This window comes from Trachemys scripta, chromosome 2 (genome assembly GCF_013100865.1).
Source record: "Trachemys scripta elegans isolate TJP31775 chromosome 2, CAS_Tse_1.0, whole genome shotgun sequence".
Lineage (NCBI taxonomy): Eukaryota > Metazoa > Chordata > Testudines > Emydidae > Trachemys > Trachemys scripta.
The window spans coordinates 240617608-240631477 of NC_048299.1; the positions used below are offsets into that span (position 1 = coordinate 240617608).

The window sequence follows — 13870 nt, forward strand, 5'->3', positions numbered from 1 at the left end:
CTCTATATAAATCCATGGTATGCCCACATCTTGAATACTGCGTGCAGATGTGGTCACCACATCTGAAAAAAGATATATTGGAATTGGAAAAGGTTCAGAAAAAGGCAATAAAAATTATTAGGAGTATGGAACAGCTTCTGTATGAGGAGAGATTAATAAGACTGGGACTTTTCAGCTTGGAAATGAGGCGACTAAGGGGGGGAGATGATAGAGGTCTATAAACCATGACTGATGTGGAGAAAGTAAATAAGGACAGGTTATTTACTCCTCATAACACAAGAACTAGGGGTCACCAAATGAAATGAATAGGCAAAAGGTTTTAAACAAACCAAAGGAAGTATTTCTTCACTCAATGCACAGTCAATCTGTGGCACTCCTTGCCAGAATATGTTGTGAAGACCAAGACTATAACAGGGTTCAAAAAAGAACTAGATAAATTCACGGAAGATAGGTCCATCAGGGTCACTGGCTACTAGCCAGGATGGCAGGGATGGTGTGCCTCGCCTCTGTTTGCCAAAAGGTGGGAATGGGCGACAGGGGATGGATCACTTGATGATTACCTCTTCTGTTCATTCCCTCTGGGGCACCTGGCATTGGCCACTGTCGGAAAACAGGCTACTGGGCTAAATGGACCCTTGATCTGACCAGTATGGCCGTTCTTATGGTCTGCCTCTTTCTGCCACACTCATCCATTCTCTAAATTAACTGGCAGTCTTTTGTATTTTTTTCTCCCTCACCCACATTGTGTTTTTCTAAGCTTGAAGTTCCCCTGTGGTGCAGGGGAGGTGAGGAGTCGCACGGCCACCAGACCACCCTTTCTTCCCATGCGCAGCTCCCCGTGATTCCTAAGAGAAAGAACCCGCCTTGAACTGTTTCTGGCCCCTCTGGCTGTCCGTAGCCGGGACTGTTCTTTACTCGGCGGGAGGCTTGGAGGCTGCTGGGAGCTGAGTAGCCATGGCGACGGCGGGGCGCTATGGCGCCGCTGCTCTGCTCCTGGCGCTCAGCGTGCGGCTCTCGGCTGGGCAGAGCTTCTCCCTGCCTCTGCGCCAGCCGCAGGACTGCGGCGATGCCCGTTACTTCGATATCTCCAGCCTGGCGTGCGGCCAGTGCGGGCCCCACCAGGGGCGGAGCGCCTGGGGTGAGCGCGAGCGAGGGGCCCATCCGCGACGCGGGCCGGGGGAGTCCTGTCTCCTAGCAGGCGGGGTGGGGTGTGTGAGAAGCCTAACCTGCCCCCAGCCCCCTCCGACTAGGCACTGGGGGGGGGGTGAACCCCCATCTCGGGGGGGAGCTGGTCTGAGAGGCTCCGCTCGTCACGGGGTGGCAGAGCCCCTGGGCTGATGGGGGCTGCGTCATGTTACGGTCCGCCCCGCCTGCGGGCTGCGTTCACAAAGTACCCTTTAAAGCTGTGTTTGTGGTAGCCCCTGGGAGCTGAGCAGTGCGTCACCCTAATCAGGGGCGGACGGGGGCGTTGTTCAACCTTTGGCTCTTACAACACTGAAGCGTTTGTTTCAATTCATCTTTTGCATGTCAGAAACCGGGATGTTCGCTCTTTGCCCATGAACTACCTGCGAAATGGTGACATGTCTCCAGTGATCAAACATGGATAGTGGGGTAGTGATGCTGCCAGGGGAAAGTGGTGATCTAGAGCATTTTGTCCTAAGACTTTTTGTTCTTCAGAATAGCATAGGTGGGTTGAATTTCCAGTACATTCACCACCGTGGGGCAACAACTTCACCTTGTGGGAACTTTGCAAGACAAGTTTCTCATTTCTGCAGTGTTTAGTTTGTTTGTGGGTTTGGGTTTGTTTTTAAGAATAGGATTAAACCTGAAATGAACGTCTTATTTTTATTGACTAGCTCTACTACAATAATACAGCTGAGGAAGAAATTCAGTCTCCTCGGACTGTGTGAATCTTGGACAGATATGAAGCAGAGAAAGAGGAAGGTTAAAAAATATATGGTTTGAGCATTGGCCTGCTAAACCCAGGGTTGTGAGTTCAATCCTTGAGGGGGCCACTTGGGGATCTGGGGCAAAATCAGTACTTGGTCCTGCTAGTGAAGGCAGGGGGCTGGACTCGATGACCTTTCAAGGTCCCTTCCAGTTCTAGGAGATGGGATATCTCCATTAGTTATTATTAATTATTATATCATTTTGACCAGTTGAATGTCATTCTGATGTGATCAGCTTTTTCATTTCATGTAACAATTATCCCAAGCTACAGCCTAGAAATGAAAGAACAAAGTTTGTTCTGGCTAGTTTACACTGGCAATGCTGTGCTTTAATGTGGCTTGTGTGGTTGCTGCACAGTGCTGGGAGAGAGCTCTCCCAGCGCTGGTAAAAACCCACCTCCACGAGGGGCATAGCTACCAGCACTGGGAGCCCGGTCTATACTGGCACTACAGCGCTGAAACTTGCTGTGCTCAGAGGGGTGTTTTTTCACACCCCTGAGCGAGAAAGTTGCAGTGCTGTAAATTGCCAGTGTAGACAAGCCCTTAGTCTTTTTCCTTTTTGTATTAAATATGTGTGAATGTGGTGCTCATTAACTGAAGAGTTGATAGCCTTGATTAAATAAAAAGAACAGGAGTACTTGTGGCACCTTAGAGTCTAACAAATTTATAAATTTGTTAGTCTCTAAGGTGCCACAAGTACTCCTGTTCTTTTTGCAGATACAGACTAAGGCCTTGGCAGCACTGTGAAGCATGAGTGTAGTTGCGCTGCCAGCGCTGCGAGAGCTCTCTCGCAGTGCTGCAAGTACTCCACCTCTCTGAGGGGAATAGCTTGCAGCGCTGCACTTGCTGCGCTCAGGGGGGGTGATTTTTCACACCCCCGAGCGCAGCAAGTGCAGTGCTGTGAATTGCCAGTGTAGCCAAGGCCTAACACTGCTGCTACTCTGAAACTTGATTAAATACTCTTTCCACAATATGTGGTTGATATACGATGATTATAAGTATTTCTGGGTCTTTGACAAAATTGTACATTTCTGCAAACATTTACTTGATCAGATAGGTCCAGTATAGTAAAACCTCAAAGATATGAACACCAGAGTTACTGACTAAATCAATGGTCCCCAACATGGTGCCCGCGGGCACCATGGCGTCTAAGTGCACCCGCGTACTGGCCGGCGGACAAGCATCCGCTGAAATGCCGCTGAGAAGCAGCGTCATCCAGAGGCGTCGCCGCCGAAAATCAGCAGCATTTCGGCAGCGACGCCTCTGGATGACGCTGCTTCTCGGCAGCATTTTGGCTGCGACGCGTATTGACATTGCCGCTTCTCGGTGGCATTTCGGTGGATGCTTGTCCGCCGGCCACGGTCCTCGGTGGCGCCAGACGAAAAAGGTTGGGGACCACTGGACTAAATGGTCAACTGGACACCATGGGGAACCAGAAGTAACCAATCAGGCAGCAGCAGAGACTTAAAGAAAAAAAGCAAATACTCTACTGTGCCTGTATCTTAAAGGTAGGCACATCTGGGCTGCCTGTCCCCCACTATCGGGCAGCCACTTACAGGTGGGAGGTGGTGAATGCTGTTTTTCCCTCTCCTTCCACCTTGGCCAGGAGGAGGACAAGCTTGCAAGCTCAGAGCCTGGGAAGAAAACTTCCTGAGCTGCTACTGAAACCTGGCCTGGAGTGTAAGCTGCTGGAGACGGAGCCTGAGCTCTGGAGGAGCAGCTCCGTTTTAAAGGACCACAGCTTGCACCATGCACCCACTGACACTGCGGTGCCCCAGGGTGCCTCACTCATCACCCTTGCATCTGGGGGCTAAAACCAGCTACCTGTCCCCACCTCCACTCACTGGGCAGCCACTGCAGGGCTGTGAGCCCCTGCTCTGAGCAGTCTGCTCTGAGGAGCATCCAATAAAGGCTTGTTCAGATTTACGAACATTTCAGCGTTATGAACAACCTCCATTCCCAAGGTGTTCGTGACTCTGAGGTTCTACTGTTGAATAGCCTGAAATGAGCTACAAGGGCAATGCAATAACTAGTTCAAAATTATGAAGCAGATTGGAAGCTGAAAAAGCAGGAAAGCTTATTTTCCTCTTTGAATCTATATATAAAAACTAGGTGTGAGAAAGGCAAGATCTACTACAGTAGAACCTCAGAGTTATGAACACCAGAGTTATGAACTGACCAGTCAACCACCCACCTCATTTGGAACTGGAAATATGCAAACAGGCAGCAGGAGAGAGAGAGAAGCAAATACAGTACAGTATTGTGTTAAATGTAAACTACTAAACAAAGGAAAGCAGTATTTTTCTTCTGCATAGTAAAGTTTCAAAACTGTATTAAGTCAATGTTCAGTTGTAAACTTTTGAAAGAACCATAACATTTTGTTCAGAGTTACGAACAACCTCCATTCCTGAGGTGTTTGTAACTCTGAGTTCCACTGTATTATGCGATCTGCTGAGAGCATTTAGAATAGCTTCTGTTTTAAAATGTGTATATATATAAAAAATTAAAAACATGCTGTTGATACATGAGTACTGTATATTCATGTAAAGAAGGGAATAATAGTGATATGAAAAAGTTCTGAGAATTTTTTTAAATGGCATTGTCAAATTGAGTATTGACATAGCTCAATATTTTACATATTTAATTTTATATCAGCTTTTGTTTTGTAATAGAAATAGCAAAAAATGTAAACAATTAGTGGCCCATTCCTGTGTGGCATGGTGTGCCCTCAACTTTCACAGCTGAAACCAGTGGAAGTTGCAAGCACTGCACACTTCACAGCATCAAGCCCGTGGAATAGTATTTGAGGATAGGTTATTTTACTATTCATGTTTAAATAAAGGAAAAAATATATTTTAAAAGTATTAAATTTAAAATAGCTCACAAAATAACTTTGACGCTCTTTGCACACAAAAAAGACAGTTGTTTTCCTTGGCTATCTTTAATCTTTCAGAGTTATTCTGCTTTTGAAGGGTAAAAACTGAACTCTAACATGAACATTCTAAAAGGAGTGTTTTTACTGCAGTTCTTACTCAAACATTGTACTTGTTTAAGCAGGAAATTGAGAGTCTTCATTTAAGAGCTGCAGCCATTGCTCTAAAATAGAGTTGGGTTTTTTATTTGTATAAATTGGGGTGTAAAATAAAACATTTACTTTTTAGGTATTTCATGTGTATGTCTACCAGGATTCAAGATGGTTTCTAATAATGGTGGGCCTTCTGTTGTTTGTGAAAAATGCCCAGAGAATATGGTAGGTATAAACTTTACATGTTGCGATGTGATGATACATTTTTGCAGTTTTACAGGTTTTCATGTTTCGATTAAAAAAAATTACAAAATTTATTTAATTTTGTTTGGAAAATTTTAAACTTTGTTTTAACAGCAGTATTTTTTTATTTAGAACTAGTCAAAATTTGTATTCAGGTATAGGTAAGAGTGCCATATTTATGAAACTTGTAATTCATCTTACAACAGTTTTAGCTGACAAATTTAGCTATGACAAATGTGGGGAGCTTCCTTTGAATGTAAGATGAGAACATTGTTTTTAATTTTTGTGGGAAAAGTTGACTTTTTTTTTAATGTTTAAAGGCTGTAAATTTTATGTTTGCAAAAGTGAGCCATTGCCAAGAAATGTTCAATGAGGCTAGAATAAGGATACTGAAATAAACAGTAATACTGAATGTAAATAAGTCAATAGGCAAGTGTAAATCTGCCTAGAATAACTGTTTGGTTTGCTCATTCTCTCAACCAAATACTTTTCTAATCAAATAAGTTGTAGAACAACAGGTTGCTGAAAAGCTGACCAATTTAAGCGTGATTTAAGAAAAAATAGGCGTATAAAATGTCATGAGTGAGCAAACAACTTACGGGTATTCTAAATATTGGTTTAATCTCTTATTTATGTTATAGTCTTATCTTTATGGCTATGTCTACACTGCACTTTCATCAGTAAAACTTTTGTTGGTCAGGGGTTTGAAAAACAAAACAACCCCCCCCCCCCGACCGACAAAAGTTTTACAGACAAAAAGCCTCCTTGTGGACAGTGCGAGACGCTCTGCCGACAACAAAGTTACCATCCCTCGTGGGGTGGAGGATGGGGGTATTTTTTCGGCAGGAGAGCAGTGTGAAAGTGAAATGAATTATATTAAAGAAATATAATGAATTAAAGAATGCTGTATGTACCTTTAAGTAGAAATGAGAAATGCTGCAAGCCAGGGGGCAGGAAAGCAGACATTAACTGCTTAATGAATTGCCCCACTTAAGGGCAATTGGTGAAGCATTAGCCTTAGATCGATAAGAGTTAATAAGGAAGCAGGATATGCATATTGTGTCCTATGCAAATTTTACAACTTTGCTCTCTCTGTCCCTTTGTTTTAGTTCGCACCCTTTTATCTGTATAAATAAGACTGTTTGAATCTTGCATGGAGGCTCACATTATCTGAATGTATTAGCAGAGCGCTGTGCTAATAAAACAGAGTGGTCTAACAAACTATGAGTCCTGAGTCTGACTTTGACAGCAGCTACACTGTATACCTTACAGCGGCAGGGTAAGGTGTGCCGTGTAGAAATAGCCATGAGTCACTTAGGCTCTCTCTATACACAAAGACTACTCCTTTATGAAGTCCCTAGGCTCAGTTGTTTTTTTTGCTTCTTTTTTCTTGTTTATTTTTTAGTATTTGGTCGGAAGCCTATGGGGGGGAGGGTCGTAGTATTGCCACCCTTCCTTCTGTGCTGCCTTCAGAGCTGTGCAGCTGGAGAACGATGGCTGCTGGCCAGGAGCTCAGCTCTGAAAGCAGAGCCACTGCCAGCAGCAGCGCAGAAGTAAGGGTGGCATGGGGTATGATGCCATCCTTACTTCTGTGCTGCTGCATGCAGAGCTGGGCCTTCAGTCAGCAGCCGCCACTCTCCAGCCGCCCAGTTCTGAAGGCAGCAGCCCAGAAGAAAGAGGTATGGTATTGCCAACCTTACTTCTGCGCCGCTGCTGGCAGGGTGCTGCCCTCAGAACTGGGCGCCTGGCTAACAGCTGCCGCTCTCCTGCCAGCAGCAGTGCAGAAATAAGGGTAGCAGTACTGCAACCCCCTGTACAATAACCTTGAGACACCCCCCCCCCTCCCAATTCCTTTTTGGGTCAGGACCCCAACAATTATACCATTGTGAAATTTCACATTTAAATAGCTGAAATTTATTATTTTTAAAGTCCAGTGACCCTGAAATTGACCAAAATGGACCATGAATTTGGTAAGGCCCTACTTATAATCACTTCTGCATTGGTGATAACCATAGCATTCTTTTTGTTGTTGTTGTTAGATGTTGTTACTCCATTTCTATTGTAAAACAAGCACTTTTAAACACTTTATTTCCAAGATGGCATAAATGGATTTCAACTAATGCTTTTGAAGAACAAACTAAGTACAAACTCCTCTTGTACTCTAACTAGGTACTGTATTGTGACCCCAAACCTCTGAAAAGATCCGTCGGATCCTTAAGTCTGAATGGAGCCCCATTGAATATATTGATGGTTCTCCTTGCTAAGGTCTTTAGTATGTTCTTCAGACAGCTTTGTGAATGTTATGCATGTTAGAATACATGAATAATTTCTATTTTAAATAATGTATTTCAGTTCTAGAGGACTTTTATAAAGGATTTTACAAATATTTTAAACTTTATTTAGAGTGGCGTTACTGAAGATGGGTGGAATTGTATTACTTGTCCTAAAGGCTTAACTACAGAAGGAAAATGTAAATGCGCCATTAATGAAATTTTGGGTAAGTAATCTATACACAATATGAAATGTTGTTCTTAAACATCTGAGTTTATCAAAACAGCATTGTGTATTACCACAGCAAGCCAGAGTTATCAAAGTATTGATGTTTACAGTTCTAATGTAAAAAAAAAAAAAAAGTATTCATCTTGTTTTTTAAACCCATCTCCCCTAAAAAACCCCACAAACCCATAGCAGACAAAACAGTGTCCTCTAGCCATTATTCCTTGCATTTGAAAGTAGAAAATAAAACTAAAGACTGATTATTCTTACCGGACCCTTTCTGCCTACCCCTGGCAAGCATAGAATGATCTCTGTATATCCTGATTTTTATAGACCTGCTTGAAGCATAAAAGGCTTCTGTCAATTTGGTGTATTTAAGATCTTGCTCGTTGCTGCAAGGTGGCACAGTTCTGAAAAACCCTTAACAGGAATTATTGTAACTGAATCATATGTCTCCTATTTCAAACGCTTTTGGATGTAGAGAAGCCTGATCATTATTATTTATCTTACACTGAAAATAAGACCAATACAAGATACGTTATCCTCGCCTCATAGCTTGCTTTCTGGCTACATACAGGCTCGGGAACTTGCTGTAGAAATGTTTAGTATTGGTTATCCAAAAGAGTTTTGTTCTTTTAAAAACAGAAACCAGGTGTCTTTGTACTAGGTTCATTCTTCCTGATCATTGATTTAAGTCTTAATAATGTGACTGAGGGTGGCTTTAAGATACACCCAACTGTCGTTTAATGTTAGAAAAAGAATACCAGTTTAAGAGCCAGAATACATTTTTAGCTGAAACCTCTCCCTTTAAGCATCATGAGGGTTACAAAATACATTTCTTATCCCCATAGGAAATAATCTAAAAACTACGTTTAAAAAAAAAAAAAAAAGAAGGAAAAAACTTAAACACCAAAGAGCTTTGGGGGAAAAATATCTTGCGTTTGTGATATGTTCACATGTGCATCATCTTTGCACAGCATCTATAATTTAGTTCTTTAACACTATTAATCTATGGTTTTATTAGTTGCTTTAGAAAGCTTAAATTTCTAAATTTAAGCTATTTTATCCCATAAAAATGATTAAATTACTGCTGTTCAAAGAGAATTATTTCTTACTTCAAAATTTTGCAGTTTAGTTACAAATATCCTGTTTTGAATATAAATTCCTCCTTAACAAAAGTGTAGAGAAACTCGCTTCATTTTTGCCCCTGGCTTATAATTAAAACTACTAGGGTGTGTGTATTACTTACACAGGATATTTGTTAATTGTGACTCAGGAGTTTTAGAAAATGCAAACTGATTTTGTATTAATTTCTGAGCCAGATTTTCCTAGATATGTTCTTTAAAAGCATTATTTTTGTAAGCAGCTTTAACACCTATGCGGAATACTCTATAGCATGCTATTGCTCACATTTACATTTTTTTTCCCCACTTAGTGGAAAGAGATGTTAATGGCACGTTGTTGAATGAAGCATTGTGTATACGCTGTGATGCAAATGAACCATCATTCTCTGCTTCAAATGTTTTGGGAGATAGGTAAGTATTCTTTCTTCTTCTAAATGTATGTATTCAGATCTGCTTTGTATGGATCCTGATGATAATGATGATGTGATTTAAATGGAATGCTCCCTGGGAACAAACTATCTGTTGGATAAAATATGAATACTTCTGGTTAATTGGGGCATTCTCTCTTGCATATACTATAGATGTCCCTATTGCTTTGTGGCAATATAAATAGCAGTAAGACAAGAGGTTTCAACTCATGTTCAAGTCAGCGGGAGTAGAAGTTGCTAAATATCTTGCAGGGCCAATATCCTAAATTTGCAACTCCAGTCTTTCTTCTGACTGATGGTAGAGTGGGAACAACGTGTTCTCTTATTAATATGTACCGCTTTATTTGTTGCTAATTGAATAATAGTGGAAATGAGCTTGTAAAATTAATTTTTGTCCAGCTCCCATTGAAAACCATGGAAAGCCTCCCACTGACTTCATTGGGATTAGTCTCAGGCCTCTAATAAACATTGTGCTATGAACACAGAGGGAAAAAAAAGACTCGATACTTGAGCTGAAATGTGATCCCAGGACTTAATCTGAAGTTTTGAACATAAGAATAGCCATACTGGATTAGACTAATGGTCCATCTAGCCCAGTATCCTGTCTTCCAACAGTGACAAGTGCTAGATGCTTCAGAGAGAATGAAGAGAATAGGACAATTGTTGAGTGATCCATCCCCTGTCATCTACTCCCAGCTTCTAACAGTCCCAGATTTAGGAACAACCAGAGCATGGGGTTGTGTTTCTGAACATCTTGGCTAATAGCAGTTGATGGACCGGCAGTGTTGTAGCTGTGTTGGTCCCAGGATATTGGAGAGACATGATGGGGATATCTTTGGTTGGATCAACTTCTGTTGGTGAGAGAGACAAGCTTTCACAGAGCTGAAGGAGAGCTCTGTGCAAGCTTGTCTTTCTCATCAGTAGAAGTTGGTCTCTCTTCTAGGATGAAAAGCCCTAGTCTTTTTTTAATCTCTCCTCATATGCAGTCTGTTCCATAACCCTACCTATTTTTGTTTCCCTTCTCTTTACCTCTTCCAATATATCTTTTTTGAGATGGGTGACCAAATCCGCATGCAGTATTCAAGATGTGGGCATACCATGAATTTATATAAGGAGCTGAAGGGTGAAAACATTTTCTGTTTTATTATCTATCCCTTTCCTAATGGTTCCTAACATTGTTAGTTAGTTTTTTTGTTTGTTTTTGTTTTTTGACTGCCACTGCACATTGAGTGGATGTTTTCAGAGAACTATTTACAGCTGACTGCAAGATCTTTCTTGAGTGGTAGCTGCTAATTTAGAACCCATCCATTTTCTATGTATAGTTTAGGATTTTTTTTCTAGTGTGCATTACATGGCACTTACCACCACTGAATTTCATCAGGCATTTTGTTGCCCAGTCACCCAGTTTTGTGAGATCTCTTTATATTTCTTCATGATTGGCTTTGGACTAAACCAATGTTTTTGAAACCATGGGACGCGACCCAGTACTGGCTCACAGCATGAGCTGCACATTAAAAGTCCCGTCAGCAGTGCTGCCCAGCTAAGGCAGGCTAGTGCCTACCTTCTCCGACACCATGCTGCGCCCTGGAAGCGGCCAGCAGTGAATCTGGCTTCTAGGTGGGGGAGCCACAGGGCTCTCCCCGCTGCCCCCCACCCTGAGCACCAGCTCTGCATTCCCATTGGCCGGAAACTGGCCAATGGGAGCTGTGGTGGAGGGGACGCGGTGCCTGTGGGCGAGAGTTGTGCAAAGCGGCTTGCGCACCTCCGCCTAGGAGCCGGACCTGTTGCTGGTTGCTTCCTGGGTGCAGCGTGGTCTGTGGTGCCAGGATAGGCGGGAAGTCTGCCTCTGCACCCTAGCTACACCGCTGACTGGGAGCCACTGGAAGTAAGTCCAGGCCCTAACCCCATGCCCCAATCCCTGCCCCAGCTCTGAGTCCCCCCCCAAACCCAGAACCCCTTCCTGCACCCCAACCCCCCCACCCCAGAGCCTGCACCCCAAGCCCAGAGCCTTGACCCCCTCCTGCACCCCAACCCCCAGCCTGAGCCCCCCAAACACAGAGCTCCTCCTTCACCCCAAACTCTCCATCCCTGGTCCCTCCCCAGAGCCTGCACCCCCAGCCCAGAGCCCTGACCCCCTCCTGCACCCCAACATGCTGCCTCAGCCCAAGACCCCCTCCACACCCTGAACCCCTAATTCCTAGCTCCACCCCGCCGCCCTCACCCCTGAGCCACTCCCAAACCCTTCATCCCCAGCTCCGTTAGGTCGCGGGCATCAATAATTTTCTTCAACTGGGTTCCCAGAAAAAAAAAAAAAGTTTAGTCCAGTGGTTTTCAACCATCTTGAGTAATTTTGTATTGTCTGCAAATTTTGCCACTGACTGCACTGCTCCTAAAGCAGGGGGAATGTTGGCTGGGCTTGCTGAGGGAAGGCAGCTGTGCTTTATGGCTAGGGTGGGGGAACGAGGTTGGAAACTGCTGCAAAGGATGAACGGTGTTCAGCTTTGCAGTGCTGACTCACCCCCCAGGATTGTCAGGTCTGAAGACTAATAAAGGTGGGCATTGGAAGCCCCTTTTTCCATGCAGCAGAGAAGGCAGCACCCACCCTCCTTCCCCTAGAGATGGCGAATATCTGATTGGGTTAGGACCTGCTGTGGGCATTGTGCTAGCCACTCCTTTTTAAGGGGGGCTGGAAAGGAATTTTTCCTGCACCAGATTGGCTTCAGTGGAATGAATTTTTTTCCACCTTCCCCACAGCGGGTATCAGGGAGGACCTTTTCTGGTAAGAAGAAAAGATGGTAGGCTATATGTCACAGCTTATTTTGTAAGTGTGAGGCGGATGTCCAGTGCAGGTACTCCATAGGGAAGGCATCCAGTGAACAGATAAATGGCCTGGCAAAGGACTTAAAAGAACATGCAGGATAAAGGAACAGAACAGGGGGAGGGGGTTGGGGTCTCCTATGATTAGTACAGCAGGGAGCCAACCACGCTTCCCCCCACACACACCCCGTTCTTATAGTTTACCTTAACCATCTTACGAGGAGGGTGGATAGTAAGGTCTGAGCCATGGGTTGGCTGGGGGCACCTGGATGGAAAATGAAGGGGGGCTGATGGAAGCCCTGGGTAATGATATGAAGAAGCATGAATTTGACTGCACTATATGCTTTCTGCTGGGTAGTCCCAGACATCTATATAATAAAGTTGCAGCATGATTAAAATCCATATCAGGTGTCTCCTGTGCTTCTTTCGGTATATCCAGACAACTGTTTACCCCTTTTTCCGTATCATTTATTAATATGTTGAATAGCACTGCTCCCAATACAGTTCCCTGCTATTTACCATTTTCCATTATGAAATCTGACCATTTATTCCTACTCTGTTTCCTACTTCAACTACTTACTGATCCATGAGAGGACCTTCCCTTTTATCCCATGTCTGCTTATTTTGCTTAAGAGCCTTTGGTGAGGGACCTGGTCAAAGGCTTTCTGAAAGTCCAAGTAAACTATATCCACTGGATCACTCTTGTCCATATGCTTGTTGACCCTCTCATAGAATTCTAGTAGATTGGTGAGGCATGATTTCTCTTTACAAAAGCTGTGCTGATTCTTCCCCAACATATCATGTTCATCTTCTGTGGTTCTTGCTACACATTGCACTTTCCGTAATTGAACAAACTTGTTCTAATCTAACGTTTGAAGAGAATAGCGTTCTTAACATTATAAAGTCTTATAGTTAACCCTATTTTAAGTGTTTCTTCATGTTCATATTTGTGTGTGTGATTTATAGGTGTATAAGATGTGAACAAACATTCATCAATATAAGTGAGTCTTGTGACTGTTCGGACCCAAATATTTTGGTAAGCGAAACAGTTTATATCAAAGTGTAAAGGAAAAAAGTTATGTTGTAAAGTGGTGTGTGTGTATAAATATATTTAATGGAATTTGTCTTAATTTTATCTTTTCAGACTGGAGGGTTATGCTTCAGTAACAGCAGAAACTTCCCCTCAAAGGCAGTTGCAACTGTACGTTATGGACAGCTAGTAAGTGTTTTTGTCCTTAACATTATCAAGCTTCATGTTATATATTATGAATAGGTTTTTTTGTGCTGAAATGTTTTAAGAGCATTTTGTTACCCAACTTAATTTTAATGGAACATTTTCTTATGCCTGGTATTTCAGTTTTTCATCTACTTATGTATCTTTCAAAGTCAGTTTCTTATTTTCCATGCTCTACCCCAATCTGCTGCACATACAGTAGTCTCTCAGTGAGATGGTTTATGTGAGGAAGTACTTACCTATCAAGGAAATAGCATGGTCAATTGGTTTAATTAGGGCCTGAAGTCTAGAGGCCAGGGTAATAGTCCTGATTCTGTAAATAATTTGGTGTGACCTTGGACAAGTCACCTAAATTTTCAATGGCTCCATTTCTCTGTGTTTATTAAAAAACAAAAACAAAAAACTTGCTTACCTTTTGAAAAGTACTTTGAGATCCTGGGATATAAAGCACTATATAAATGAAAGGTAGTTATCCAGCATCACTCAATACTGAGTGTCAAGGGGTGTTAAGTCAGCCAGGAAGCCCCTCTCTAACTTACAGAAGAAGAAAAGAT

At 42.9% G+C, this 13870-nt stretch overlaps 1 protein-coding gene across 6 annotated transcripts in view; it reads left to right on the plus strand.

Annotated features, from left to right (window-relative positions):
- The first annotated feature begins 926 nt into the window (after positions 1-926).
- Positions 927-13870, plus strand: part of TMEM67 (transmembrane protein 67) — a 49723-nt gene continuing 36779 nt past the window's right edge. For all 6 annotated transcript variants that reach the window (XM_034763277.1, XM_034763278.1, XM_034763281.1 and 3 more), the window contains exons 1-6: positions 927-1138; positions 5111-5199; positions 7621-7714; positions 9149-9248; positions 13049-13118; positions 13227-13301. In XM_034763277.1, the coding sequence (XP_034619168.1) occupies positions 955-1138; positions 5111-5199; positions 7621-7714; positions 9149-9248; positions 13049-13118; positions 13227-13301 (612 nt within the window). In that variant the 5' untranslated portion in view covers positions 927-954. The remainder of the gene's footprint in view (positions 1139-5110; positions 5200-7620; positions 7715-9148; positions 9249-13048; positions 13119-13226; positions 13302-13870) is intronic.